Here is a 25,743-nt window from a genome sequence, read left to right as displayed (position 1 = left end):
TACATAATTGCAAGCTATTTTAGCCTCATTTTTCTGGAACCCTCTGTTTTCTGCAATGACATTCCTGCATTGGGCTGCTGCTCAGTCAAAATTTCTTCCCGTTTTGTGATGTTGGCGGCTCCCCGATTTGCCATGTTCACGTAATCCACAATATACATTGCACATTCCTTGTGGGTCCACAATGAGAAAGTACATATGTGTGTCTGTGACGGATAGATTGCGGTCTGGCGCACTGTGGTTAATTAATTTTACCTGTATGTGCCGTGAGTATAAGTATCTATTTTTGCCTCGTTGAGACCTACATTTTGACACTTTAGCAACTCACTAAGACGCTCAAGATAGTACAAAAGGACCATTTTTTTTACCAGGAGGTGAAAGATAAATGCTAAGACTCCACGTACGTGAAACGCGTGTGAGGTTGCCAAAAAGACAGCCTTAAGATGACTTTATGCACTGTGTATTCAGGGCACACTGATGGCTTCACCACTACACGGCATTGGGTTACAGAGAAGCAATAACTACTTTTTTTTTTCTTGTTTTGTTTCAAGAGCTGGTAACTCAAGTAGCCCCTTTCACATGTGTGTCTTTTACGTTTGTATGGAAGCCCTGATAAAGATGTGAGCAATAGGAAGCGAGATTGAGTGGCTTGCCATTGATAAGCAGTTTCCTCACCCCATCTTCATTGTCTCATTTCCTGGTGGGTATCTTTGCTGAGAGATGTTTCCTGCGGCTGTGCTCTTTAGTGGCCGTTGGCTCTTTCGTGGGTCTGTGGCGCCATCTGGTGGGTAGGAAGTAATGTTCGTCTCATCCTAGTAGTGTTCATTCATGCATACAATAACCTTGGCACACAAGTGCACCTGCAAACACAGCTTTTATGAACGTGACTAAATACCCACACAAAACATGTAGCTTCCTTTAAAGCAGCCATACCAAAGCAACAGGTAATGAAGCCAAGGAAAACATAGGGGGAATTATTTGTAGTTTAAATTGAGGTGTAGAAACGATAAGATTGGAACCAAACGCACAACCTTCACATCGCACATGTTTTGCATGAGTTGTTCTGATACAGCGGCGACTGCTCCCCTGTTCGCTTTCTTGGGCACCTATGTACGTGTACAATATTTAATCCTGGGAGTGTTAGCCAGTGCCACCTGTGACCATTGTGGTAGGTGTGGAACAGTTTTTTTTTCCAGTGCCTTCACATTGTGTGCGAACATCAGGAGCAGCTTGCAAAGAACCAATAAGGTGCTAACTTAAGGCATCAAATCTGCTGGCTCCATGACCATTGCTATACAATGAACTAGAAGGAGAACTTGTTGAGGGACCTACTCTTTATTAGTCAATGCCATATGGAGCCAACAGGTAATGAATTCGCAAAAAGCACTGGGAAAAGTTAGGTTTTCTTGCATTCTTGTTCAACTCTTACAGGTGTCAACTGATACTTTTAGGCCTTGATGCAACCTGCTTTTAGATTTTTTTTTTTTTAATTTGACATTTTGTATGTTTACTCATGTGCGTGGCTTCCACATTGTGTGCAGGCTGCCCGGGACAAGGGTTTTCCAGAGGACTGCGAGTTTGTAATTGAAGTACAAGGAGGTGGCGCCATCTGCAGCATCGAGGAATTGGACGAGACTCTGCGCAAGAGAGAAAAGGAGTAAGCAATTATTTTTCTTCTTCAGCATTGCTTGGACGTTTTTAAGAAACATAAAAAACGTGGTGCTGCTTGTTGGCGTGAACATGTAATTTCTAAATGGAAAAAGAACCACTCACTCTTTTCTCATAGAGCCAATGCTCTGAACTTTATCTTTCTTTCGTTCTCTCTCTCTCACTTTTTTTTTCTTCGTGGTTTTTTTCTGTGCCTTTCATATTTTGAAGTAAAAATAGGGACTGTAGTTGTATCCATTCCTGTTAAGTTTTACGCTCGGTACTGCTGTGATGGCAGTGTCACACAGAACGTTGTCTTTAAACTGCCTCTCTTCACTAATAACTCCAGCTATTTTCATGACCAAATGAAGCCGTTGTTTTGTCATATATGTTGAGGTGACTTTATGATTGGCAAAACCTGTCATTCACTGGGCAATGTCACAACTTTTTCAGTACAGCTGATACTGCAAAACTCAGTAGCAAGATCTGTAGCACTTCTTTGTCTTCTGCTTTCTGTGCTATCACTTCCGAATGTTTAATCTCTGCATTGACTGTTTCTTTTTTGTAAGGTTGCCTGGTGTTTTATTTGCTAAGTTTTCCTGCCATGGAATATGTTTGTTTAGTTCTTATTTTGAGTACACTGCTGGCATTGTGATGCGTATAAGTTGTCATGCTTTCTGTCGCATATATGCAATTTCTGCATTTTTTTTTCTTTTCTTAAAATGAGCTGAAACTCCGACTGCTGTTGGTGACTTTGGTACCCTCATTTCATTTTGATGCCCATATTTTATTGCCTCGTATTACTCCTCATGAGTTGAACAAATGTCGATATCTTGAATCCTCCGGGACTTTTGCAAATCACAAGTTCTGGGGTTCTGACAATGCATTTTAATGAGAGATGTGGTAGCATCGTGACTCAAAGCAGAGGCCCCCAAGGATTCAGGCTTAGCGAGGTACAGGGCCATCACCACGTTTTGTTGAGATCAGGTGGTGCTTGCCGAGGTGTCAAAATCTCTGACAGAAACTGCATATCTGAGAGACTGCATTGGGTAGACGTTGCTGCCAGTTACTAGTGAAAAATTGCCTTGAAGCAACCTGGCGAGGGCTCACTTGGGTTTTCGTCATATGGCGAACTTGTTCTTATATGTGAGTTCTCTTGTTCTGATGACACCTTTCTACTCTGATGTGGCATGTCTTTTGTCTGGGACGCCGCAGGGCAAAGCTGTACACGTTCAAGGTGGACCACTTTTATGGCGGTGCGGCTACGAGCGCCGTCCAGCAGCAGCAGAGGCCTGTGGTGATCCTATACGGTGACCTCGGGGCACCGGGCTTCAGGAGCTTCCATGAAGCTCTCGAGGAGCGAGCCAAGCGTAGGGAGATCAGCTACGTCCTGCGCCACTTTGTCAGGGTAAGTTGTCCAGGGGTGCTATCACGGAGCGATACCATGACTTTTAGGGGCGTAGCTCCTCTCAGTCTAACCTTGTCCCATGTCAGGCGTAACCGGCAGTTGGCAGTATCTCCCGAACAGTATAATAGATGGCACTGTCTCATAGAAGTACATACAAACTGCAGTTGACTGATGATATTCTAGATGGCGCTGTACACAATCTGTGTTGGTCCAATAGAAGTGTGTGCAATAGTGCGCTTGTGTGAATCGCCACTAGATGGCGGTGGAAGTGCCGCTACTCGAAAGCCCCTTGATCTTGGGAAAGTACCGCCATTCAGTGTACTCGCCGCCGCGCGCGCGTCCTCCTCTCTCCCTCCTCGCCCCTTTCGCATCCTCCCGTTCTCCGCCGCTTTTCCGCGCCCACGATTGGTCTCCTTCGCCGTTGCCCTTGGAGGCGCGTGGATCTTGCGTTTTGCTGGTATTTTTCTTTTTCTCTCGCGCCATTTCACGCCGGGGCTCCGCGTAGCAAACGTTGCGCGCGCTTTGTTTTCTCTGCTTTGTGTAGGCGCTATGCTGTGCTGTTGTGCCTATAACTGCCACAATGAGAGTGCAAACGGTTATGCACTTTTTACGATTCCCCATGGTAAGCGTGATGGCTGGCGCAAGAAGCAGTGGCTGCAAAACATCGGCCAAAGAAACTTTGTTCCGACAAAGAACAGCGTTCTTTGCGAGGTAAGGCGCCTGTCCTATTGCTCGTATCAAAGCATCGCCGAATGCTACATTTTAAATATCGATCCGGCCTGCTCATCAACGTCTTTTTTTCGCAGGCTATTTGCGCGTTGCTTAAAAATGGGGTTGTCCTCGATATGATGAATATTTAGCTGAGAGTCCATCACCTCTCACGGCGGCAACTCTCATTCAGTCTAAAGTGCACAGCTATAGGATCTGCTTTCCGCTGCGAACGATTACGCGCGATGATACAGCTTCTCGATCGCGCTTGTCGTGATTGTTAGATTCCGTTTATTGTGAATGTTTGGTGGAAAAAAAACAAACGAATGGATGAATAGAGATGACGCTTACTGGCGCTCGTTCCCAAATGAGGGTTTTTTTTTTGGGGGGGGGGGGAGAATTCACGCATAAAAATTGTGACAGAAATGCGATCAGTCGCAAGAACAAAAGAAACACACAAGCACAACGCACAACAAATAACACTCTGATAGCGCAAGTAAGCCGTTATCTAGCAGGCCGCGACCGAAATGGCTCGTCTTAGTCATGCCTGCATTATCATGGCTTCCGTTCACCAACGACAAAACTAGATTACCTCTTATACCGGTCTCACACGGGTAGTTTTGATCGCTATCAGAATCAGTCCGGGTCGGATTTCTTGATCGCGATCAACAATCATCGCTGCTATTCGGTCCAAACTAATCCGGATCGAGTTTAGCGCAAACGTCAGTCAAATTGCAATCTGGGAGCCAGATATCGATGAGCAGATCGCGTTGATCTTGATCCCGATCGGGCCTGATCGCGATTATAAGTGATATAGTAGCAGCACCTGATCTGGAACGGCTCTGATCGCGATCAAAAGGGCCCCTGTTACACCGGTATTGCTTTGTTGTCTTCTACATGACGACTCACTTTAGTGATCAGTTTTGTTTCCGTGCCGTGTTTCTGCTTTCCTTTTTTTTTTTTTTGCTCAGATTTGCATTTGTGACTCTACTAATATGCATGTTTTCCCAAATAAACCTCAGGTACAATTCAGCGCTTATCCGTGTGGCCTCTATATATACTCGCCCGTTCGTTTCTTTTTCCGCGCTGTAACGTTCTTGCAGGATACGTTGTCTGTTTTACTGAAAATTGGAACAGCAGTTTGTAAAGGCGTTATTCTTCCAGCTTACTCTGATATGCGCTTCAGCCACACAAATGCAACGAATGCAGGCCCTGAAAGAATGAAATGAATGAAAGAATGAAATGAGAGAACTCAGGCCCGGTATTGTACATGAGCAGCGCCAGCTAGCTAACATTGCTTTTTTTTTCAATTCGTCAGTTTGCTTTTGAATTTGGATGCCACGCACGCATAACTGGGAGACGATCATAATTTGGTTTTCTCGCGGAGACGACGTGCAGGGGTGTTCTACTGATCGCGCTCGCTTGCTGTCGATATCGGCTTCGAGGCAGAGGCCGAAAATTCTTGCTCTGATAGCAAATGCTTTAAAATCACCCTTCTGCTGTTTTTCGGAGAGCTTCTTTCTGTTGATGTAACACGAGCTAAAATCATCGCACCGAAGTGTTTTGACATTCGTGCGGAATGTCTCCGCTCACAGGTAAACAGAGTGCTAGTTTCTTTGACACGAACGACAAAATACTATTCTGAAAAATCTTTCTCCGGCGCTTCTGTTATTGCGGTAGATGAGTTGCTGTTGGCGCCGCTTGATCGTACTGACACTGCGCAAGCGTCTTGTTCAGTTTGGAGACCATCGCGCAAGTGTACTTTCACGTCAGATAACACATGGATGAACAATGTATTATCCACGATGTCATTTCAAGATGCGACGCTGTAAGTACCTGAGTTGCACATGCGCGCACAGGAAAGAGACAAAAAAAAAACCAGACACAGGCGGACATGACGCAAGCTAAATTATTTCAGATGTAAGTGTAAAGCATGTTATCATGTGGCAGAAAAAAACGTCTGCATGATGGAACGCTGCATAAAGCTCTTTTTAAATTAGCATCCCCCATTTACACGGCTTTCGAAAGAAACTAATATTTTATTGAACGTTCATTTCAGTGTTCTCGATCTTGTTATCACCATTTTTCAAAGTTTTCTACAGCACAGGGGCGCGAAAGTGGCCCGACATCACGCGCCTCCGTTTATTTCTACGGCGCGCCCGCGGGAGCGCCGGCGAAAAATGGTGCCGTGCGCAGCGCGCGCCGGCGGCTTGCGAGGAGAATTGAGGAGGAAACTCGTGCGCGGAGGAGAGTGTCGTTACTTTCCTAGATCAAGGGGCTTTACGCTACTCTAGGGTGCCTTGATGCCCACGCGCTCTACGCTACTCTCCGATCGGCTGCTGCGCGGGCTGTGCCTGGGTGCGCGGGGAACGAGTGCCTCTCTCGGTCTCCTGGATCGTCGCCGTACGTGTCGGATTGTTGGTGGGGCATGGACGAAGCGGAGCGGTGGGTGCGGAGGGCCGCGGCGGCTCGTGCTCGTCGCCAGGATCCCGCGGTGCGAGCCCGAGAAGCGGCGGTGAAGCGAGCGTGCGCCTGGCGGATCCCGTGACTGTGCGCGCCAATGGCGCCGCAGCGCAACGTGCACTCCGAGCATCGGACCCCGAAAGGCGAGCCCGAGAAGCGGCAACGAACCGAGCGCGGCGCTTGGCAGACCTTGATGGTGCTCGTGCGCGGGAAGCGGCGACCAAATGGCGCCAGCGGTCTCACATTCAAGGAGCCGACGCGCGGTTCGAGCGGGAATTTCTCACTCATTCGTTTGGCCACAGTTGCGACGTGTGTGATCAACTTTGGTTCGATAATAACCTCACCGCGGTGTTTCACACTCTTTATATGATGTACTGGGCGAATTTCACGAAAGAGTTTCACGGTTTACCGATGATTCCCTCCGAAGCTTCGCCCGACTCATCATCATTCATCCCGTGGATATGCTGCGATTTTTTTTTTATACCTTTGGCCACCATTAGCCGTATGCCACTGGTAAAAATTTCCGGGCTGTGCATTTTGACCAATGGCAGACAGCTAAAATGACAGTGACAAAAGCTGTAGCATGACAAAAGCTGTAGAATCGCTCCGCAGCTATCATTTAGTAAGGCACTCTGATGAAGAACCGGAAGCCTTGTTAATACAGTAAGCTCTGGGTTGTTCATAAGTTTCTCATTGTTTATGGAATTGTCAACGTAATGAAGTCATGGGCAGCATTACAAAGCTAGTAGTAACACCTTGGGACACTTTGTTCAACTACAGTGCATTCCATTTGCAATTTGAACATTCTTTTTGTGTTGCATGGCTGGTTTTATCAAAGGGAAATAGTAAACTGTCTGCACATTAGCAGTTGTGCTGCTACTGATGCTACTGTTCACCAGCAGTCAGGTGTGTCATGGTAAGAGCAGAACACTTTCTTCTACCCCTTCGAGTTCTGTTTAAGCAGATTCTGCTGTACACTTTTCTTTCTTTAATAATATGTTTACTTTACTAATTCATGAGGACTTTGAGCCCCTGTTATGTGTTACATGATGTACTTTGGGTGTACGTGGTGCATAAATAGTCGAAGAGCTTGGTTTTCATGCTTTCTTTTTCTTCATTGTAGTTTGTTTAAAAGATTGTGTGCAATAATTGTGCAGTGGTGCTGAAGGACACTAATAGTCCACCTTTAAGCTCTTTTAAGCACTGTATCGAACATTGCTGACCTACTACGTTACATAAAAAAAAACAGAAAAATAAGCGCAACATGTAGCTGTAGGGCCGGCGCGTAGCCAAAAAAGAAATAGCTGAAGTGTTAGAGATTTTCAATGCTTGTATTATTCGAGATAAGCCTGGAGCACTTGGCACTAAGTTCAGATTGCAAAAAAGGAGAGCGGTGAAAAATGTGATGCTGTTCTTCAGAAGAAACGTGATGCTGCAGATGTGTAAATTCCTCGGCTATCGACGATCACTTCGTTTGCCCGGCACTGGAGAAAGTTGTGAATTTTTCCTTGAGAAGTGTACTTGCCATTTGCATATGCCACAGCTTCATACAGGCTTACAGGTACTGATCCCTTGCCATGTATTCTTTCTAGACTCCCTGTGCGAGCAAGGTTCGTCTGTCTGGTTATGGAGTGGAGCTGGCCATTAAGAGCACAGAATACAAGGCACAAGACGACACTAAGGTTAAAGGTGACTCCAAGACATTCATTCCATTCGATTGCAGTTCGTTCAAAAGCACTTCAATAAAAACATTACTGACATGACGAGTGAGCAAATAATACTATATGGAATGAACTTCACATTAACTAAATAGATTGCGTGGTGATTTCTACTGAGAGGGCTAACAAGGCAACTGGTGATGTCTATATTGGTTGTCATCATTCCTGCAGTCACCATTCAGGATGGATGCATGCAAGATCACCAGCCGAGATTGGATTATCTGGTTAAGGCTCATTTGAGGACCATGAAAATGAAAGTTTGGTCGCCTAGAAATTCGTGGGCACTGGCCAGGACCTTCAATCAAGATCAATATAAGAGTAGTCGAATTAACAGAAGTCTACTGCACTTGAACCAGTGTTTCTTGCGGAGCCTAGCCTTAATTTATGTCACCTAAATTCTGTTGTATTCGAGTGGTGACTTGCTAAAAATTGGGGCTTCATAATTATTCTTTTTTAAGCTTAACAGTATGTTATGTTGGGCTATTTGTTGGGCGTTCTTTCTGTCTCTTCTTGTTTCTTCTCAGTTGCAACCTTGTGCCACGTATTTCAAGTAATTCTTTTTTACTTTGCAGAGGAAAAAAATGTAGTGGACTCTGAAGAAGTTGAAAAAGTTGAAAACATGGAAGGCTTTGACATCAAGAAGCTAAAGTGAGTTCTTTTCTCTGGAGGGATGTCTAGGTATTTTGGCCTCTATCTTTCCAGTGTATGTGAAGCAGGTGTCAGGTTTTTCATAACCTCTTTGTTATGTGTGGAATTGTAGGATGTTTGAGGTTATAGTGATTAATCCTGATATAATCTGGAACAGTGTGACTGTGTTACACGTGTGAATGAGTGCTTTCATGTATGCAGAAGTTGTACATTGAATTTATTACATGCTTACAGATTAGGAGAATGTGTAAAGCGTGCATGCTTGTACCATAGGAGCCATATTTGACGACTTATTTCCTTATTGTTATCTGAAGTATATCTTTTGATAGTTTCAAGCTGTACACTGAATTATGTCAAAGGGGCCAACTTTTTTTTTTTACTGTGTGTTGTCTTATTTCTTTCAAGGGAGCTGTATCCTGACAAGAAGGACCAGCTGAATTTGCTCAAGGCCCACCTGACAAGCTCTGGAACTGAGCTGGCTGCCTTGAAGGTCTGGGAGCTTCAAGGTGGGCACAGCCTTTGTGGCAACTATTTTCTTGGCTTCGCCACTGGCCCCTCTTTTTACCTTTAGGTTTACCAGTTTGAATTTCTGTGGTAGTTTATGGGTTATTGGGCAACCGGTTCTTAAACTCTGGGTGCCAACACACTGCCTAATGAGTGGAAAAACACATCTTCATTTCATTTATTTTCACCTCCAGGGCTTTTAGAATTACAGAGGGGAGCAGGCATGGCAAAATGCAACAAGTCAAAAAGTACAGTTGCAAACAAAAGTAAAGAAATACACAAAGTAGCACAAAAAGAAAATACCTGAGAAAAGTAGCACAATCATAGAACAGTGTGAAGCAAAAACACAAGGAACTCATATTTTTTTTTTTTAAATCAAGTGGAGTTGCATGAAAATGGGAGGTGTCAGTTACTAGTGCTGTACAATATCGGGGATATGAATCTCATCGCGAACGATATTATTATTACCAAAAAAGATAGAAAACTAGTAGTGTGCCAAAAGTATGCTACTATGATTTATTGTTTCTCAGGGCCACAGTAATGTCATAGAGAGCTTTTAATGATTGCCAGTAAAGTTTTTAGACGTTAGGGACCATGCCGGTGGTTGTAATTATTCACCGCATGCATGCGTGCGGTGACAATGTGCGGTGGCATGTAACAGCTAGTAGCCCCTTCCCAATCTTAATACGCTTTTTAACATGACACTAGTGTACTGCGGCAAAAGTGACTTAAGCTCAAAATGGTCATTCTCACCAACTGGGCTTTGCTGTAAAGCTGTTAGTAACTGTCAGTATGATATATCATCATTCAAGGTGACGTACAGTTTTCATGGTCTCCAGACTGGGTGGTGTTGGCTTGTCTTAGCAGTCACTAGTAAACTCTTGCAGTGCTTGGTTGGTCATGAGCAAGCGTCCCCTGGATATGGTCCGAAAGGAAGCAGAGTTTCGTATATGTCGGCTGTTTGCTTCCATAGCTACGCAGTAAAGGCACTCCTCGCATGCATAGGAGCTAAACTTAGCATGCTGGTATATAAGCTTATCTGCCTCGTGAGTCAGTATGGTGGTGCCACCGCTTGGCTACACCTGATGACTAGCAGAGCAGAATGCAAATGTCTTGTCACAGCTTTACATCCTTAAAGTTGGCTTCTCACGCAGTGTGTGTTGAAGCGTCTGATGTCATTTTGTATTAGTACATGATAAACCTCGGCGAGTAGTGGCGCGTGTGTCACAAGGAAAGTACTAGCCACCACCACCCTGTTACCTTTGGAAGCATATGTACAGGGACACTAGCATGAACAAACTCTAGAAAATTGTGTGGCATGGTGTCAAATTTCAGAAGTTTTGAGTGTCGCGCTACCTTTTGGCAGATTGTTCTCGCAGTGAGGTTATCGTTGTGCCTTGTATGCACAGTTCTTAAACCAAGAAATAGGGCTGATTAGTTAATCAATGAAATGTAATCTTTAATTTCATCATGATATACTAGGTGAAAAGGGAACAGTGGATTAAAAGCAATTTTTCCATGGCTTTTCGCAAAGTTCTGGTCTCCTGAAAAGCAGCAGTGACAAGCAGCTGTAAAAAACAAACAGAACAGGCACGTATCTCTCTTGAAAGACTGAAAAAAAGTTTGCTGACAGCAAATTCAATAAAGAATAGTTATAAAATGAGGAAATGTAAATACTAGTACATAACTACACATAATATCTAGAAAATACACGTACACCGTAAACACAAAAAATGCACATAATTGCCCCAGAAAATGCCAGTCATCACTTTATTGACCTTGTTTCACTAATATTGTATATCTTACAAGAAGCTGCACCACCACCGTGTGGTTGCACTCTGGTGTTGTTTGTTTTGTGCCTCCTGATGGCTTCAGCATCATTTAAAAGCGTGTGCTCCTAAAATATATCCAATCCCACGCAGAGCTGAGCTTGCAGGCTGCACAGAAGATCCTGCTTGCCCCTCCCGAGGATGCCCTGCGCACCATGAGAGACACCTCGCAGAACTTTCCCTCGCAGGCGCGCTCACTCGTGAACGTCGCCGTCAGCCCTGAGCTCAAGAAAGAGGTGGAAGACAACCAACATGTGTGTTCCTTTTAAGTTTCTTCTTTTGACTGAGGGGAATTTTTTTTTCATTGTTTTATATTTTTCTGTGGATACTTGTTCCCACATTTGTGTTTTCTGTGCACCCATATTATATAGGCGAGCACTTTCATGATACAAATTGGGGGAGCTACGCACTAGTGGTGTGAAGACTGAGGAAACAGCGAAGCTGGTGGCGTTCCCCTCCTCCTTTCCTTCCTCCTCACCCTCACTGCCCCCCTTCCCACCCCTTGCTATACTACACTATACATGGCTATGCTGTGCTTCCCCCTTTCCCCTCCTCCTTTACCTCCTCCTCACCATCGCATACCTCACCCTCACTTCCCTTTCCCTCCCCTTGCTATACTGTACTGTGCATGGCTGTGCTATGATTAACCCTCTCCCCTCCTCCTCTCCCTACTCCTCACTTTCCTTTCCCACCTCCTTGCTATACTATACTATACATGGCTATGCTATGCTTTCGTTCTCTCTCTTCCCGTTTCCTTTTATCTATTTCTTTCTCTTACTTTCTCTGCGTTTCTTTCTCTCTTTCTTTTTCTCGTTCTCTCGCCCATAGCAACACAATCATACAGTTCCCATAAATGCATGTTCTGCTAGCGTGCCTGGATAGCCGAGTGGTTATGACACTCATCTTTGGACTCTGGGTACCTGGGTTCAAATCCCGCTTCGCCATGAATTTTAATTTCATTTTTTTTTTCATTTATATGTTGTCTTCCTCGTCTACACTTCTCTTCTCTTCTCCCCCTCCTTTCCTTCCTCCAACAAGCTGCTAGGCGGTGCACTCTGCAAAGCCAGGTGCAGCTGTGCCAAGTGGTTGCTAAGCAACGCGAGTTTTTGCGAACGCAAAAGCATGCAACCCTGAGCTTAAAGAGCCCCGCTGTCAAAATTCCGCCATTTCCACGTCGTGAAAACTGTCGTACAGCGAAGCTGTAATGATGATGATGATGACCTTTTTGCACCGAAAGTCATAATCATTATTATGTAGGGCATCATCATCCTTCTATTTGGTTTATTTATTTATTCACTCCCCCTCTGGTCAAATGACCTGCGTGACGCCCACTACTACTACTACTACTACTACTAGTACTACTGTCACGATGACAACGACAGCACAGGGTAGGCTAACACAGCGTTGTTGTAAAATACCGGTTCTGTTGTTGGCGTGACGGGACATGAGGGTTCACAGGGCTGCAGCACCTTGGCTTTGTCAGAGGCACCGTTGGAGGATGAGAAATCCTAACGTATTTACCAAACCTTCATCGGGGTTCACATTAGAGCCATATTAGTTGAATGGACATTGAATGTTTTAGAAAAAGTTGAAATACTCCTAAGGGCTGTGAGTGACAGAAGTTCCTGTTGCATAATGAAATTAGGGTATTTTCTGAAAGCTCCAAAGCACTTGTGCAGTGATAGCTACATGCATTCTGCCTAACGTTCATCAACCTTAGCTAAAGCCCTTGACATGATGAAAATATGCGTCATATACGTTATACTCATGATAGAAAAACTGTTAAAAAAAAAAAAACAGGATAGGAGTGGATGCTTACCCGAAAGCTTTTTCTAAAATTGCAGTTTCGGTCGCATAGAATGCTTGCATTTTTAATTAGCTCCATGGGCATTGCAAAGTTGTTGTGCGAGTGATGTCCTTCAAACATCAAGGGTTGCTATGGCCACTAAGAACTGCTTATTACAGTGATGCTTAGTTAGTATATCCAATTCACTAAATTGCCTTAATCTTCTATTAGCCTGCTGCTGCTTCTCTGTTTCCACAAATGCTCTATATACGCATGTTGGTGTTCTTTCCATTCACATCTCGCTTAACATGTACTTACACATAAATACACACACACACACACATAGATAATAATGCTTTGTATTTAATATGAGAAATTGCTTCATTTCATTTCATTTTATTACCTTAAAATCCCAACCAAGGCATCACATAAGGGGTGGGTTCATTATACATCAGTAAGAAATACCAGGGGTACAAGTATTATTAAACACAGGACATATGAGTAATATGGGTACATAATTCCGTATAATGTATACAAGCAGCAGGAATAATAAATATGACATCGAGTAGTTTTTATTCTGAAATATGATGATTATTTTTTGTATGAAGGTGGGTGGGTGCGCTGGTTAAGGTGGCAATTTGACGGGGTAGGCTGTTCCAATCTGTGGCTGTGCGGGAAAAAAAAAAAGGGGGGGGAACGTCGCTAGACCCAACATTTCGATAAGTGGAATTGTCTTTGTCAAGGTAGCAATCAGTCGCTGTCTTGACAAAAGAAAGTCCACTTGTCGAAACAATGGCTCCAGCGACATTTCTTGTTCAACATTTTCTCGTCACTTAAAGTTTCCATCTTCCCCTGAGCTCCTGTCTTGTTTGGATGATGTTTAATGTAGTATGCGTAGCTATAACGAGCTTATTTTTATTTTTATGGCGCTTGTTGTGTGCAGTCATTTGCCCACTCACTGAGCCTGGAGCCCACGGACGGGGCACTCTTCCTGAACGGCCTGTACTATGATGTGGAGGTCATAGACCTCTTTACCCTGCTTCAAAGTCTCAAGCAGGAGACCCGCTTGCTCGAGGGCCTGCACAACATCGGCGTCCCCGTGAGTAACTGGCCACCTTCATCGCCATCTTCATCGTTACCTTTGTCACTCCATGTTTCTGTTAATCTTCTTGCAATGCACCAACCGCAACGAATGGCCGCAATAGGATATACTAGGCAAGGATGGAAATCACACTCTGACAGGCTCTTTCTGTGGCATGTCTCGTTGTGACTATTGCGCTCGGCACGTTACAAGATAAGCACTTTGTAGCTCAATTCTTTGTCCTCAGAGTATTTTTTGAGCAGCTGTAAACTAACAATAGTGGACAATTACAAAGAGCTTAAGTAACAGATGCCAGAAGGTGGACATGTATTGCTCCTGATGTATAATATTATTGGCATTTTCATTTCTAAACATTTGGAAGGTCAAACTGTGACTGGGGGCACAACACGAGCTGCTGAAGACTTTAGGATATAGGTGTATTAGAGCAACACATTTGACGCGCCAGAACTTGGAAAATACCTCCTGCCAACTAGGGTTTCTACTTGCAGAAAGACCTCATTCCAGGCTTGGTGAAGGTGGACCTGGTGAACAACAAACAAGAGTATGGAGTTGACATCAGAGACTCTGCTGTTTGGTGAGCGGGCTTTCTAGTGATTACTGGTCGCACATTATAACGTAAGGGCTCGAGCTAATTGGTACTCCATACTCGACGATACTAAGCGCAGAAAACGTTCTAAAACGAGAGACGGCAACAAACATGGATGAGCGCTCATCGGTGTTTGTTATCGTCTCTTGTCTAGAAATTTTTTACGCATAGTATTGTTGTGCACATTGTAAAAAGAACTACGTGAATGTGTTTTTATGTAGAATTACTACTTAATGCCCATTGAACAGGCCTGATAACACAAGTTTATTTAGTTTGGTCCTTTTGTTTTTAGATTGGATAACTGGTAAGCTATTTGTGGGTAGCGTAGAACTTCAGCTAGTCCATTTTCTGCCTGATAAAATAGCATCATGTGACCAGGTTGTAAACTAAAAACGGCGTTATGTGAGGAATGGTGTCTTCTTGTGGCTGAGCCTTTGGAGCTTTTCGCTAGCACAGAACCATTTATACGATTCAACAGCTTCAGTAAATGTGCATGCATTGATTGTAGTAGGCGTCGCATATAGATTGTAGATAATAATGAACTCCCTGCCTATGCTTGTATCTGTTTCATCCTTTCAGTGGTTCTGTAGTACCATTGTTAGCGTTCATTATTTGGTACTCAAATGTCTTGTGCAGTCTACAATTAAAGTTCTGCTTGGTGTGGAGCTGCTTGTTCTTCATGGCAGTTTGACGACAGAAGCGAACACTTTGCTCTTTGGTACCTCCTGACGAGAAAGAAGTTACAACCCATCAATTTCTTTTTTTCTTTAACCTTTCAGTACATCAATGACATCGAGACTGACTCTGTGTATCGCACCTGGCCAAGCAGCGTCCAGGACATGCTGCGGCCCACCTACCCTGGCATGCTGAGGCATGTGCGCAAGAACATGTACAACCTGGTAAGCATCACTACTCTCAGCGCAGTTGTGGCCTGCTTCTTGGCTCTATTTTGGCTGCAGCAGTTACCGTATTTACTCGATTGTAACGCGAGGGGTGACTTTTCATTGCGTCCAGGAACCATAGTAAAAACCATAGTTGTCTAGAATTAGATGCATCATTGCATTTTTTTAGACAACTTGAATTTTGGTATTCAATTGTAATGTGAGGGTCGACTTCAGGGAGCAAAAGTCCGGAAAAAAACTAGCGTCACAATCGAGTAAATGTGGTAACTACTTTCCATCTACACGATACAAGTTATGCTAACCAACTGCCATGTTGACATAGTCAAAGAGATTTAGACATTGGGAGTTGCTTTCTCTTATTTTATTAACTGGTATTCACAAACTGACCGCATTGTAAATAACTTGGCTTGCACTGTAGGTATGTTGTATAGTCACAGATACCAACATCCAATTACGACAAGACTACTGCTTTATTGTTTTTTTTGTTTTTATCTCATTTGTGTTATTGTTTTCTTGTCTGGCTGATAACGACTGCTACAAAAGTTGACAAAATAATGTGCACGCAAAACAGAATCATTTGAGCTGTACGTGATCTGCCTCCAGTTGATCAGTTAACGTAGAACAAAAAAAAAATTCATACCTTAGTTAGTACAGTAAAAGCTCGTTAATTCGACTCTCGTTAATTCGGAAAATCGGTTAATTCGGACACGTCATCTGGTCCCTGTAAATATATGCATCACTCTATGAGACTGGGCGCTCGTTATTTCGGACAGATTTGACCACAAATCGGATAATTCGGCGACTTTCCGGCCGATGGCGAGGCTCGAAAACGAAAAAAGAACCATTCGGAACAAAGTGCAGTTCAAACGCAGCATCGCCATGGACATCAATTATCGGCTTGGCTTGACTTGAGACTGGTTGTACGCCTTCTCTTCGCTTGTAGTAGAGTGACCTAGAATAGGGGGAGTGTCCAAAGCGCCGGCTCCCACGTGGGCCTTTTGCCGTGAACTCCCGCGCCGTGCCGCTGCTGCGCCGGACCCGTGAGCTTTCCGCGCTCGGGAAGCGCGCGGAAAGCCAGGGGCGTCTGCTACGCGCTGTAGTTTTTTGCGCCGCGGTTCCACACAGGGCACTTGAAGTCTACTTAACCTTTATAATGCGGTGCGGAATGGAGCTTATCCATCTTTAAGCGTTGTGTTAGTGCTGGGGCAACAACAGAATGCCAAAAATCATGTGTCAAGCGGCATCAGCGTGGTCTAGTTCCGGTCACAGAGTTTGAGAACGTTGGTGCGTGTGTAAAAACGCGCAAAACGGACACGCACAAGTAAAGAATGAAAAAAAAAAACCATATTCGCACGAGTAATCGGGCAATAGCATCACGCATGCACGAATTAAGAGTAATAAAAAAGTAAATTGCACGCGCAGTCAGCTGAAATACTTGAGCGCAGTGACCGCTTCACACTACGAGCTTTTTACTCATGGTCGCCACTGGTTTGCTAGCCATATGCGCACCGCTTTATTCGACAATTCATTAGCCTCTACTAGCTCTTTAATATGGACGGAGCGCACCGGGAAGACGCAAGGGAAACAAAAAAAAAAGAAAAAAAGAGAGTGGAGACGGCCATACGACCGCAATGCTGTTGGCTTATTTTTGCTTCTGAGGTAGCGTACAACAAGGCTCACCGTGCGCAAACATTTGAAAGAAAAGCAATGCCAGGTAAACTAACCTTATTCCACAAGTTTTTGCATAAAAGGCGTAATATAGAAAATGCTTTACAAATATCCAGATATCATGAAACAAAGTTACAAATGCCCCCCCTCTTGCTGTATAAGCTGCCTGAACCGCAAATACGATAAGAAATTGACAAATAGAAGTGTAATATCTCAATCAGTTCAGAAAATTGTTCAAATGCAGAGATCGCTTATGTACCTAGCCTGAAAAAATGCAACATGCGATAATATATATATATATGCATTGGATTGCTGAACGTTAGTATATGGAACGTTCGCGTGAGATGCATGCATTGCTTTAAGCCTTCACCATACGAAATGAAAACAGTTTCAAACAACTCATTCTCAACTTCAGATGTTTTCACGGTTCTTGGAGGTTAGCGATCACCCGGTTCAGAGACTACAAAAAGATGTGGACGGGCAGTTACATAAAATACAATTGTTTCCGCGGCAGTTGAGTGCGCGCCAACAGGGCATCCGACCGCACTTTCCCGCTTTTTCCTGATGACCTCAATATAGCGTCCACGACAATTTCGTGCTGAGGCTCCGGAGTACTTAAATAGCGAGTCTGCTCATCTCTTGAATAAATATAAAGAGATGATCAGGCGGGTAAAGCAAGCCTCTTTTGTTTCGCAGACGCGTGCAATCAGCTGCTCTGAACTGAGAATCACATTTGTTTTCGGGCGATCGCTCGTAACGTGAAGTGAGGCATACACGATGATGCACTGTTATCGTTTCATTTACTTTGATTTGTCTTTTTTTTTTAAAGGTAGAGCCTTAGATGCCTCATCAAACACGAAAATTGACCGTCGGCATCCCGCGTAGCCAACACGAGTGATGCACAAAATCATCACGCGATGACGTCGACAGAACTTGTGACGTCACTATGACGTCATTCAACGTGACGTCATATGATGACGCCACCACGTGACATGGTCGCTTTGCATTGCCTCCGTGATCGGGGGGCGATCACGGAGGTAATGTAAAAGCAGGTGAGGTGCAGAAAGCTTGCAATGCCTTCGATCCTGTCGGCAGTCCGAAACCACGTTATGTGCAGAAAGCTTTCGTAGAGGGGCGAGGGAGGTTCAATGCATCGACTGACGAAAAAGATGGCTTTCGTTAGGAGTCGTCTCAGGCGAATGCATAAGGGACCATGTTTTTTTTCATGTAATTTTTTCGTATACATTTTACCTATGCGGTCAGTTTTTCAAAATGTATGTGTAAGTCTTACGTGTTGAGATCGATATTGGTGACCACAGCGTTTTTTATCACCTGACGGAAACAAATCGTCAGACCACACGTACATCGTCAGAATTATTTCTGGCTACAGAAAGCGGGTTTGCGCGCCACACACCATATTATTATTGTTAGTCGTTACGCAAACGGCAAGCATGTCAGGTTAGTGATGCCATGATTTTATCGGTCGTGTTGGGCATACGTACATTCTGCCCCTCCGTGCCACTTTTAGTGTATACCACGTGAACGAGACTCGAGTTACGCGAGTAACTTTTTAATTTTGGTACCGCGGCCACGCCGACTGACACATTCGGCTTCGCATCAAATGGCTTGAAACAGCAGAGCGCCGGAGGCAGGCTTGTAAAACAAATCGAATGCACGAAATAAAAGATAGGATATGAAGGGTGCAAACTCGTTAGCGTGCATGCGCTAGTTACTACGTGCCTATGTGCTACGTTCTCCTGGTTATCTCCAGTTTATTCTCTCCTGTAGCAAGTTTACGTTCGTCATTCCACACGAAAGTAAGTTAAGCGCCTTTTCTCACGATGAAGTGCGCGCAGGATGCGTTCCTCAAACAGCCACGGAAGTGTGGACCAACATATGCGGTGATTAACCAGCTGAAAGGATATATACAAAATCCCCGTTTCCCAACACACAAACTAACAAACGCGTTCTCTGTGTGATGAGTCGCTGCAGTATTATGTTACAGTGACGCAGTATTAAATATTGCCCAAATCTCCGCAATTTTAGCTAACAGCGGCCAAAATATCACGCGCGTAGCAGACGCTCGCCGCTTTGACGCGGCTTCCGCCGCGGAGAAAGCCCACGGGTCCGGCATGGCAGCGCCGCGGCGCGGAAGTTCACCGCAAAAGGCCCTCGCTCCTCCCATGTATTCGCGCGGCGCTTTGGACACTCCCCCTATTCTAGGTCACTCTACTTGTAGTGCTTGTAGGGCAGTTGTAGGGCCTGTAGGCCAACGTAAATCTACAGGCCAACGAGGCACTGTATAGATTTGGCGCGGTGTCATTTTTTGTTGCTTTGTTCCCGTTGGTGTGCTGCATCATTGAACGCCGTTTTATCGAGGAACGATTCAGTACGGCTCCTTTAGCTTGATCGTTGCTGGTGCTTTTGTGTCGACTTCTCGTGTGAACGCACTCTCCGCCGATGGCAACGCCGGCGAAGCGGCCCAAGTACGAGGCCAAGGACAACACCACCAAAGTAGAAATTTTGCGTGCCCTGAGAAATGGGCTCTCCCGACAAGAAGTCGCTCCTGTGCCATGACGTCGGCAAACAATACGACGTGAGTCTCCTGAGCGCAGTTAGTATTCTTCGCGTATGTGTGGCAGAACACGCCTGTGCACGCCATTGCCAACTGTTTCAGGCACAGTGGCTTTGTCGTACCCGACTCCAGCGATGCCGCAGTGGCCGAAGCACCGAAGTGTCGCCGAACGACGGTGCCGATGACGGGCAGGATATCGGAAGTGTTATGCCTGATGCAGTGACACTCGACGATTATATCGGCATTGATGGCGTTGCCACTGCCGGCTCTCTGATGAGCAAATCGTCAAGGAAGTGATGCATGGCGACGAATCCGAGAACGAAGAGCCTGAATAGGAGCAGCCACACCATGAGCCACACAGGCCCCATCGTACTGTGAAGGAAGCCGCGGAGGCCCTTGTCGTCCTTAAAGAATTATGTTTTGGCACTGCAGACAGCATGCGAGCTGCTGAGCACCTTGAAGGGCTCAGAAAAATTGTCCGCGCGAATTTCTGCTCAAAAACAGAGACGCATCCGCGATTACCTTGTAAAGTAAAGGTATGTTGAAAAAACTCTTGCATTTATTGTGTTTATTTTGACCATTCGATAATTCGGACATTCGGTTAATTCGGACATTTTTTCCGGTCCCTAGAAATCCGAATTAACGAGCTTTTACTGTATAAGGTGTTTTTATGAGCGCTGTCTTCGTACAACCCTGAGACGGAAGACCCAGTATCAAAATAATCAAAGTTTGTGGTCCTATAGAAATGTCTGGCTGCCGTCTTGGGCCTTCATCTTGAGATCGAATTAACCACAGTCAAATTGACGAAAGTTTACCAATATGCGATTGTAAGAGCACCTGTTCATCATATAGAGTAGGCTGCTTGTTTCTACATACCAGTCACGTGGCATTTTCGAGTTTTTCCTATGCTTTCCATGATATGAAGAGGCAGTGTCACCAGTTCATTGCAAAAGTTTTATTGGTTTACGGCCATGGCAGCTGCCTTTCGATAAGTTCAAAATGCAAAAACACCTGTGTGCTTAGATTTTAATACGCGTTAAGGCATCCCAGGTGGTGAAATTAATCTGAAGACCTTCACATTGGTTTGCATCATAATCATATCATGGCTTTGGCACATAAAACACTCAAATTTAACTTTTTTTAATCAAATGCTCAATTTGCAATGAGCACACTTTAGACATGAGATTGCGTGCATTTTAGTAATGGTGCGCGTTTCTTGTCATTACCAGGTGGTCATAGGCGATCCTTCCAAGGACAATGTCAAGGACATCCTCAAGCTGGCAGAGTCATTCTACATCCATCGGGCTCCTCTGAGGTACCTGCTTGATTTTGTGCTTGAAATTCTTGGTTGCAGGCGTAAAGGGGCCCTGCCACAACTTTATAAATTATCATCGAATGACTTTACTGTTGGACTTTGTTGCCTCACAAATCTCCCCCTGCCAAAATTTTTCAAAATCTGTCAAGTATAAGTGGAGTTAAGGCTCATTTTAAAGCACCAGTCACACGACAAATTTGGTTGCAGATGGCCGCTTTGGCTCAGTCACTCGCTGCACAAATTTTTCAGTCATGCAACTGGAGTCGCAAACACTTGAACCAATCGGATGCACAGGAATAGGACGTCAGCTTATTTTCGAGGCAATGGCAGTGCGAGCAGGCGTGAATTCAGTGTGCTGACGAGTATAGTTTGCACTGGCAAGTGCAACCTACACTCACTTTGAGTCGCTTCTTGGTCATCGCTTGCAAATAGTCGCGTGATCGGTCCTAGTCAGAAGTGTAAATGATAGGGGTGTGCGAATATTCGAAATTTCGAATATTTTTCGAATAGTGTTTGCTATTCGATTCGATTCGCACTGAAATTTTACTATTCGAACTTCCCAAAGACAAATGCAGTCAACGTCCGGTTGAAAGTGACCCCTTCAAATTTTCAGTATGCTTCACCTCATTACACTCTCGTATTGCGGCAAAGCTGCCTTTCAAGCTCCGTTACGGTCGAACTTAGCCAAGAGACAGTCCTATTAAAAGTGATCCCTAGATTTTTCAGTATGCTTCACCTCATCACACCCGCGTATTGCGGCAAAGCTGCCTTTCAAGCTCCATTACGGTCGAATTTGGGCAAGAGACAGTCAACGTCCGATTGGAAGTGGTCCCTAGATTTTTAATATGCTTCACCTCATCACACCCCCGTATTGCGGCAAAGCTACCTTTCAAGCTCCGCTACGGTCGCAAATGTATTAACTCAAGAAAACGCTGGTTCCAATAAGGAGATGAAAGATGTGGCAGAGTTGGGGGCTCAATTAATGCTGTTTTGGACCTGAAATTTGGGCAGGAAGTCTGAAAAATCGGACGCCGAAGCTTTTTAGCATTCAAAATTTCAGATGTTCTTATATATCGACATCTACGAGGCAGATTTGGAACTCCGGACTTGAAGGGAGCACACCCTTGTCCACCACATCAGTTGGGCTTCCACAGAAGTTGAGAGAGGAGGAGAGGCTGAGGAAATGGCATCTCTGCCTATCACGTGTAAAGTGTTGTCGGCAACACTTTGGTTGCACCAAATCATGTAAATAAATACCATTCGGCCTCTACATTGCCTCATTCTTGATAAGAAAGACAACTATGAAATATGACCCCACCAGCGCTTCATCAACCTAGCGAAAAGAAACACTTTCATGTTGCTATCTCACAAGAACATACTTAGGGATTCTGTGCAACTTTTTCTGTAATTTCACTTCGAATTATTCGAAAAATGTTTGAGAAATATTCGAAAATTATTCGATTCGATTCGCACTCAATCTTTATTATTCGAATTCGCTTCGCACCCAAAATTTTGCTATTCGCACAGCTCTAGTAAATGAGCCTTTATTGTAGGAAACGAGAACTTTCTCTTCCCTTTAGTCACCACGAGTCCACTGGAAGTTATGCAAGGGGAATTGCTAGGGAGTGATGCCGTTGTCCAGAAGGTACATTGCCACATGTCATGGCCTTGCAATTTACTCTTCTTTTTCTTCCAACGTGTTGTCTGCTACTTCTAGTTCAAGAGTGCACACTGCAGTCACGTGGCAATGCCCCATGGGCAGCCGCGGTATCTACTCATTCGCAGCACAGGCCTCCAAGGAGATGGTCCACCGGCATGCGCTCATGAAATCGGCCAATACATGTTGATCCCACTTGCCGCATAGTTGGTGGAGTTAATGCAAAGAAGAGAGCAAGCAATTCTCGACTGTCTTTGACGTCAAATTGTAAATTCCCTACTGCATGCAGTGCAGTGATATAATATTTGGCTCACATAGTCACAGGTGCCTTGAATACAGTCTGGAAACAAAATGTGTTGTAGGGACTGTTTAACGTGTCAGCCATTGGTCGGTTGGTTGGTTGGTTAACATGTTTATTTTTCTTTGTATACGGTTGTACCTTGGTATTAATCTTATCGGCGAAAAGGCAGAAGGTTGGGTTGTTAATTAAGGGTATTTACAAACCATGAGATGACATCTCAGCTCCTGACGATATGTCAGCTCACTGGTGATGATATGAAGCCGGGTTGTAGCACTGAGCAAGGCAAAGATGCTAGCACAAATTGCCCAGTACGGGCACTGTGCATCAGCTGGCATTACTGCACCAATCTTTACTTGCATGTTTGTGCTATAGAGCCATATAGTTGGCTGATGCTCTCAGGGACAAACAACAGGTAAATGAGTGAATAGCCAGCACATTTCATCAATCCTGTCCTGACACCAACTGACCACACACAGCTGGGCAGCACATGCCCCTGGGCAGGCCAGGCTGTGCAACATGGATGGGCTCGTGACCCAGGGCACTGTGTTTCACAGTTTTTGTGTCTTTTTTAAAACTGTAACCATATTTCATAATACAAGTAACCAGCTAGCCCACTTTTTTGCATTGGTGGCTCACAGTGTGTATCGCAAAAATTTTACCGTGGCTGACTTTTCTGCTGTTTCATTTTCCAGGATAGGCCTGGTGTTTGCCGTGAATCCCAACATGTCTGTGACTGGAAACGAGGATGCAGGCGTGGCCATGCTGAATGCCTTCAACTTCATCAGTCAGAACACTGTGCCATATGACGGATTGTCTTTCATTACTGATGTAAGAGTTCGGTTCAGTAGAATTTTATTTTTCTGTTTTACGATAAAGACGGAGGAATCGTAGAAAAAAACCTGTTCCAGGGCAGCTTTTTATCTCTTTTTGCGTGTCTGTTGTTATTTCACCACCTGTGTTCTTTTTTTTTATGATTTCAAAAGCAACCTGTCTGCTGCAGGAAGCTTTCGAAAAGTAGCAAGCCAGGGTAGTAAGCCCTGGCCTCCTCTTCAGCTAGCTTATGTGCCAAGCATTTACAATAACCATCATTTTAAGGGTGAGCTAAACAAAACAGCTTGCCGCCCGCCACACCAACTGGCCAAGATTACCCAGCACCACTTCATCGTAGTCTGCGACTAAAGTTGTAATTTGGGGGCAAGTCAGCAAATTGTCCTTGCAGCCGCCATATTGTATTTGTAAAGCTCATGTGAAAGGCAGCATTCTGAGGTAGATTTGGTGGCCACAGTTTATTTGGGTTGGTAGGCCATGGGGGTGATAGTCCCAGAGAGCAGAAGACGACACGGCTGTTCAGGCCAAGCGTGCTAGTGCATTCTTAGCTCGCGTAATCTGTTCTTTGGCTCTGGAGGCGACAGTCATGTTTGCACAGGGCTTCCCCGCTAGTATGTAGCTCTATTGAAGTTGTATACAAAAGACTTTAAAATAGAGAGAAGAGAGGCAACAAGACTATATACGTGATCGACAATTCATAGCATTCATTGTGAAGTCCAGGTGCAGTTCATGGTAAGATTGTCCACAGTCTCCATGTTTCCAATCCCATGCACTTTGATCAGGCTGAAAAATTGAGTAACATACTTCTTCAAGTCTAAAAGTCCAGTTGCCGTTGTGCAGCAGCTCTGTAATGTAAGTGGCAGCGCTGCTTGGGAGTCCAATTTATCGAGCACAGCCCCACAAAGACGGTCAGCAAACCACTGCTAATTGCACAACAGCAAAAGGTTTGCTTCAATTAAATTTTATGTGTTCTTTGAGTTTTGTTGCAGTGAAGATTGTAGTTTATGTTTTCCTTGCTATTATCTTGCCATATATATGATGGTTGCTAGTAAAATTATTCTCATAGCATAAGCATGTAGGGTCCTCAATGAGTTCACAGCGGTTCAGTGTTAAACCTGTAAATAATTTCACACAGGTATATGCAGTGGCCAAAGGTGGACCCATTACAGCAGAGACAGTTATCGCTCAGTTCAAGCTCAAGTTTCCCGGAGAAGACCTGGAGATGGTTTTTGGAGAAGACTCAGACTACGACACTGGACGCAAGGTGTGACATTGAGAACCTGTTTTTGCACGTTCTGCTTTTCTGGCACGAGTTTCATATTCTCTTCACCCACCTGCATTTCAGCTGGCTTGGGAGTTCATCAACAAGACTGGGATCACTGGCTCACCACAGGCACTCCTGAATGGCGTATTGCTGAAGCCAGGTCACGTAAGTGGATGCTCATGTCACGCTGAAATTGTTGTTATCAATGTCAAATATTGAAAAAAATGTGTGATGCGCTACAACTGCGGGAAGTTGTATGAAGCCAACAAAAGCCTAGAGGGAAATTTTCTTTTTTCCTTTTAATTGGGATGGCTTGAAGGCTTTTATGCTTTATTTCTTTCTTTCTTTTTGCTGTGTATAAGCATGCATACGAACACATCCTTACATTTAATTATTCATAAAATGGCTATGCAATTGCAGTATGGGGTAGCTGATGAGCATAGGACAATAGCGGACAATGGACAGAAAGAAACTATGGAGGCAAGTGCTGTGCTAATGAGACAGCACTTGTCTATATCATGCCTTTCCGTTCTTTGTCCACTGCTGCGCTACACTCATTTTCATGGGGTATCAAATAGTTTAGAAGAACTCGTTGCTGGTCGAGTTGGTGCATCTTAATACAAAAGGGATAACTGCGCTACCTGACACACACGTTACAACCATAGACACACACAGGCGCAGTGTGTGTCTATGGTTGTAACGTGTGTGTCAGGTAGCACAGTTATCCATTTTGTATTATGGTATCAAATAGCCTTGTCCTACACCATGGCACATTTTTTTTTTTCAATTTTATTTTTCCCATCTTACAAATACAGATGGAGGGGTTGTAGGTAAAAG

At 44.5% G+C, this 25,743-nt stretch overlaps 1 protein-coding gene across 1 annotated transcript in view; it reads left to right on the top strand.

Annotated features, from left to right (window-relative positions):
* Positions 1 to 1,538: 1,538 nt before the first annotated feature.
* The window catches only part of LOC119376066 (UDP-glucose:glycoprotein glucosyltransferase 1-like), a gene marked incomplete at both ends in the record, with an annotated part of 51,312 nt that continues 27,107 nt past the window's right edge, over positions 1,539 to 25,743 (top strand). Inside the window, 13 exon segments of the mRNA XM_049411358.1 lie at positions 1,539 to 1,654; positions 2,860 to 3,052; positions 7,816 to 7,912; positions 8,514 to 8,589; positions 8,995 to 9,095; positions 11,016 to 11,176; positions 13,652 to 13,807; positions 14,299 to 14,380; positions 15,171 to 15,295; positions 20,771 to 20,856; positions 23,507 to 23,642; positions 24,778 to 24,906; positions 24,988 to 25,071. Of these exon segments, the coding sequence (XP_049267315.1) occupies positions 1,539 to 1,654; positions 2,860 to 3,052; positions 7,816 to 7,912; positions 8,514 to 8,589; positions 8,995 to 9,095; positions 11,016 to 11,176; positions 13,652 to 13,807; positions 14,299 to 14,380; positions 15,171 to 15,295; positions 20,771 to 20,856; positions 23,507 to 23,642; positions 24,778 to 24,906; positions 24,988 to 25,071 (1,542 nt within the window).

This window comes from Rhipicephalus sanguineus, unplaced genomic scaffold (assembly GCF_013339695.2).
Source record: "Rhipicephalus sanguineus isolate Rsan-2018 unplaced genomic scaffold, BIME_Rsan_1.4 Seq1078, whole genome shotgun sequence".
Classification (NCBI taxonomy): Eukaryota; Metazoa; Arthropoda; class Arachnida; order Ixodida; family Ixodidae; genus Rhipicephalus; species Rhipicephalus sanguineus.
This window is presented reverse-complemented; position numbering and strand designations above follow the sequence as displayed.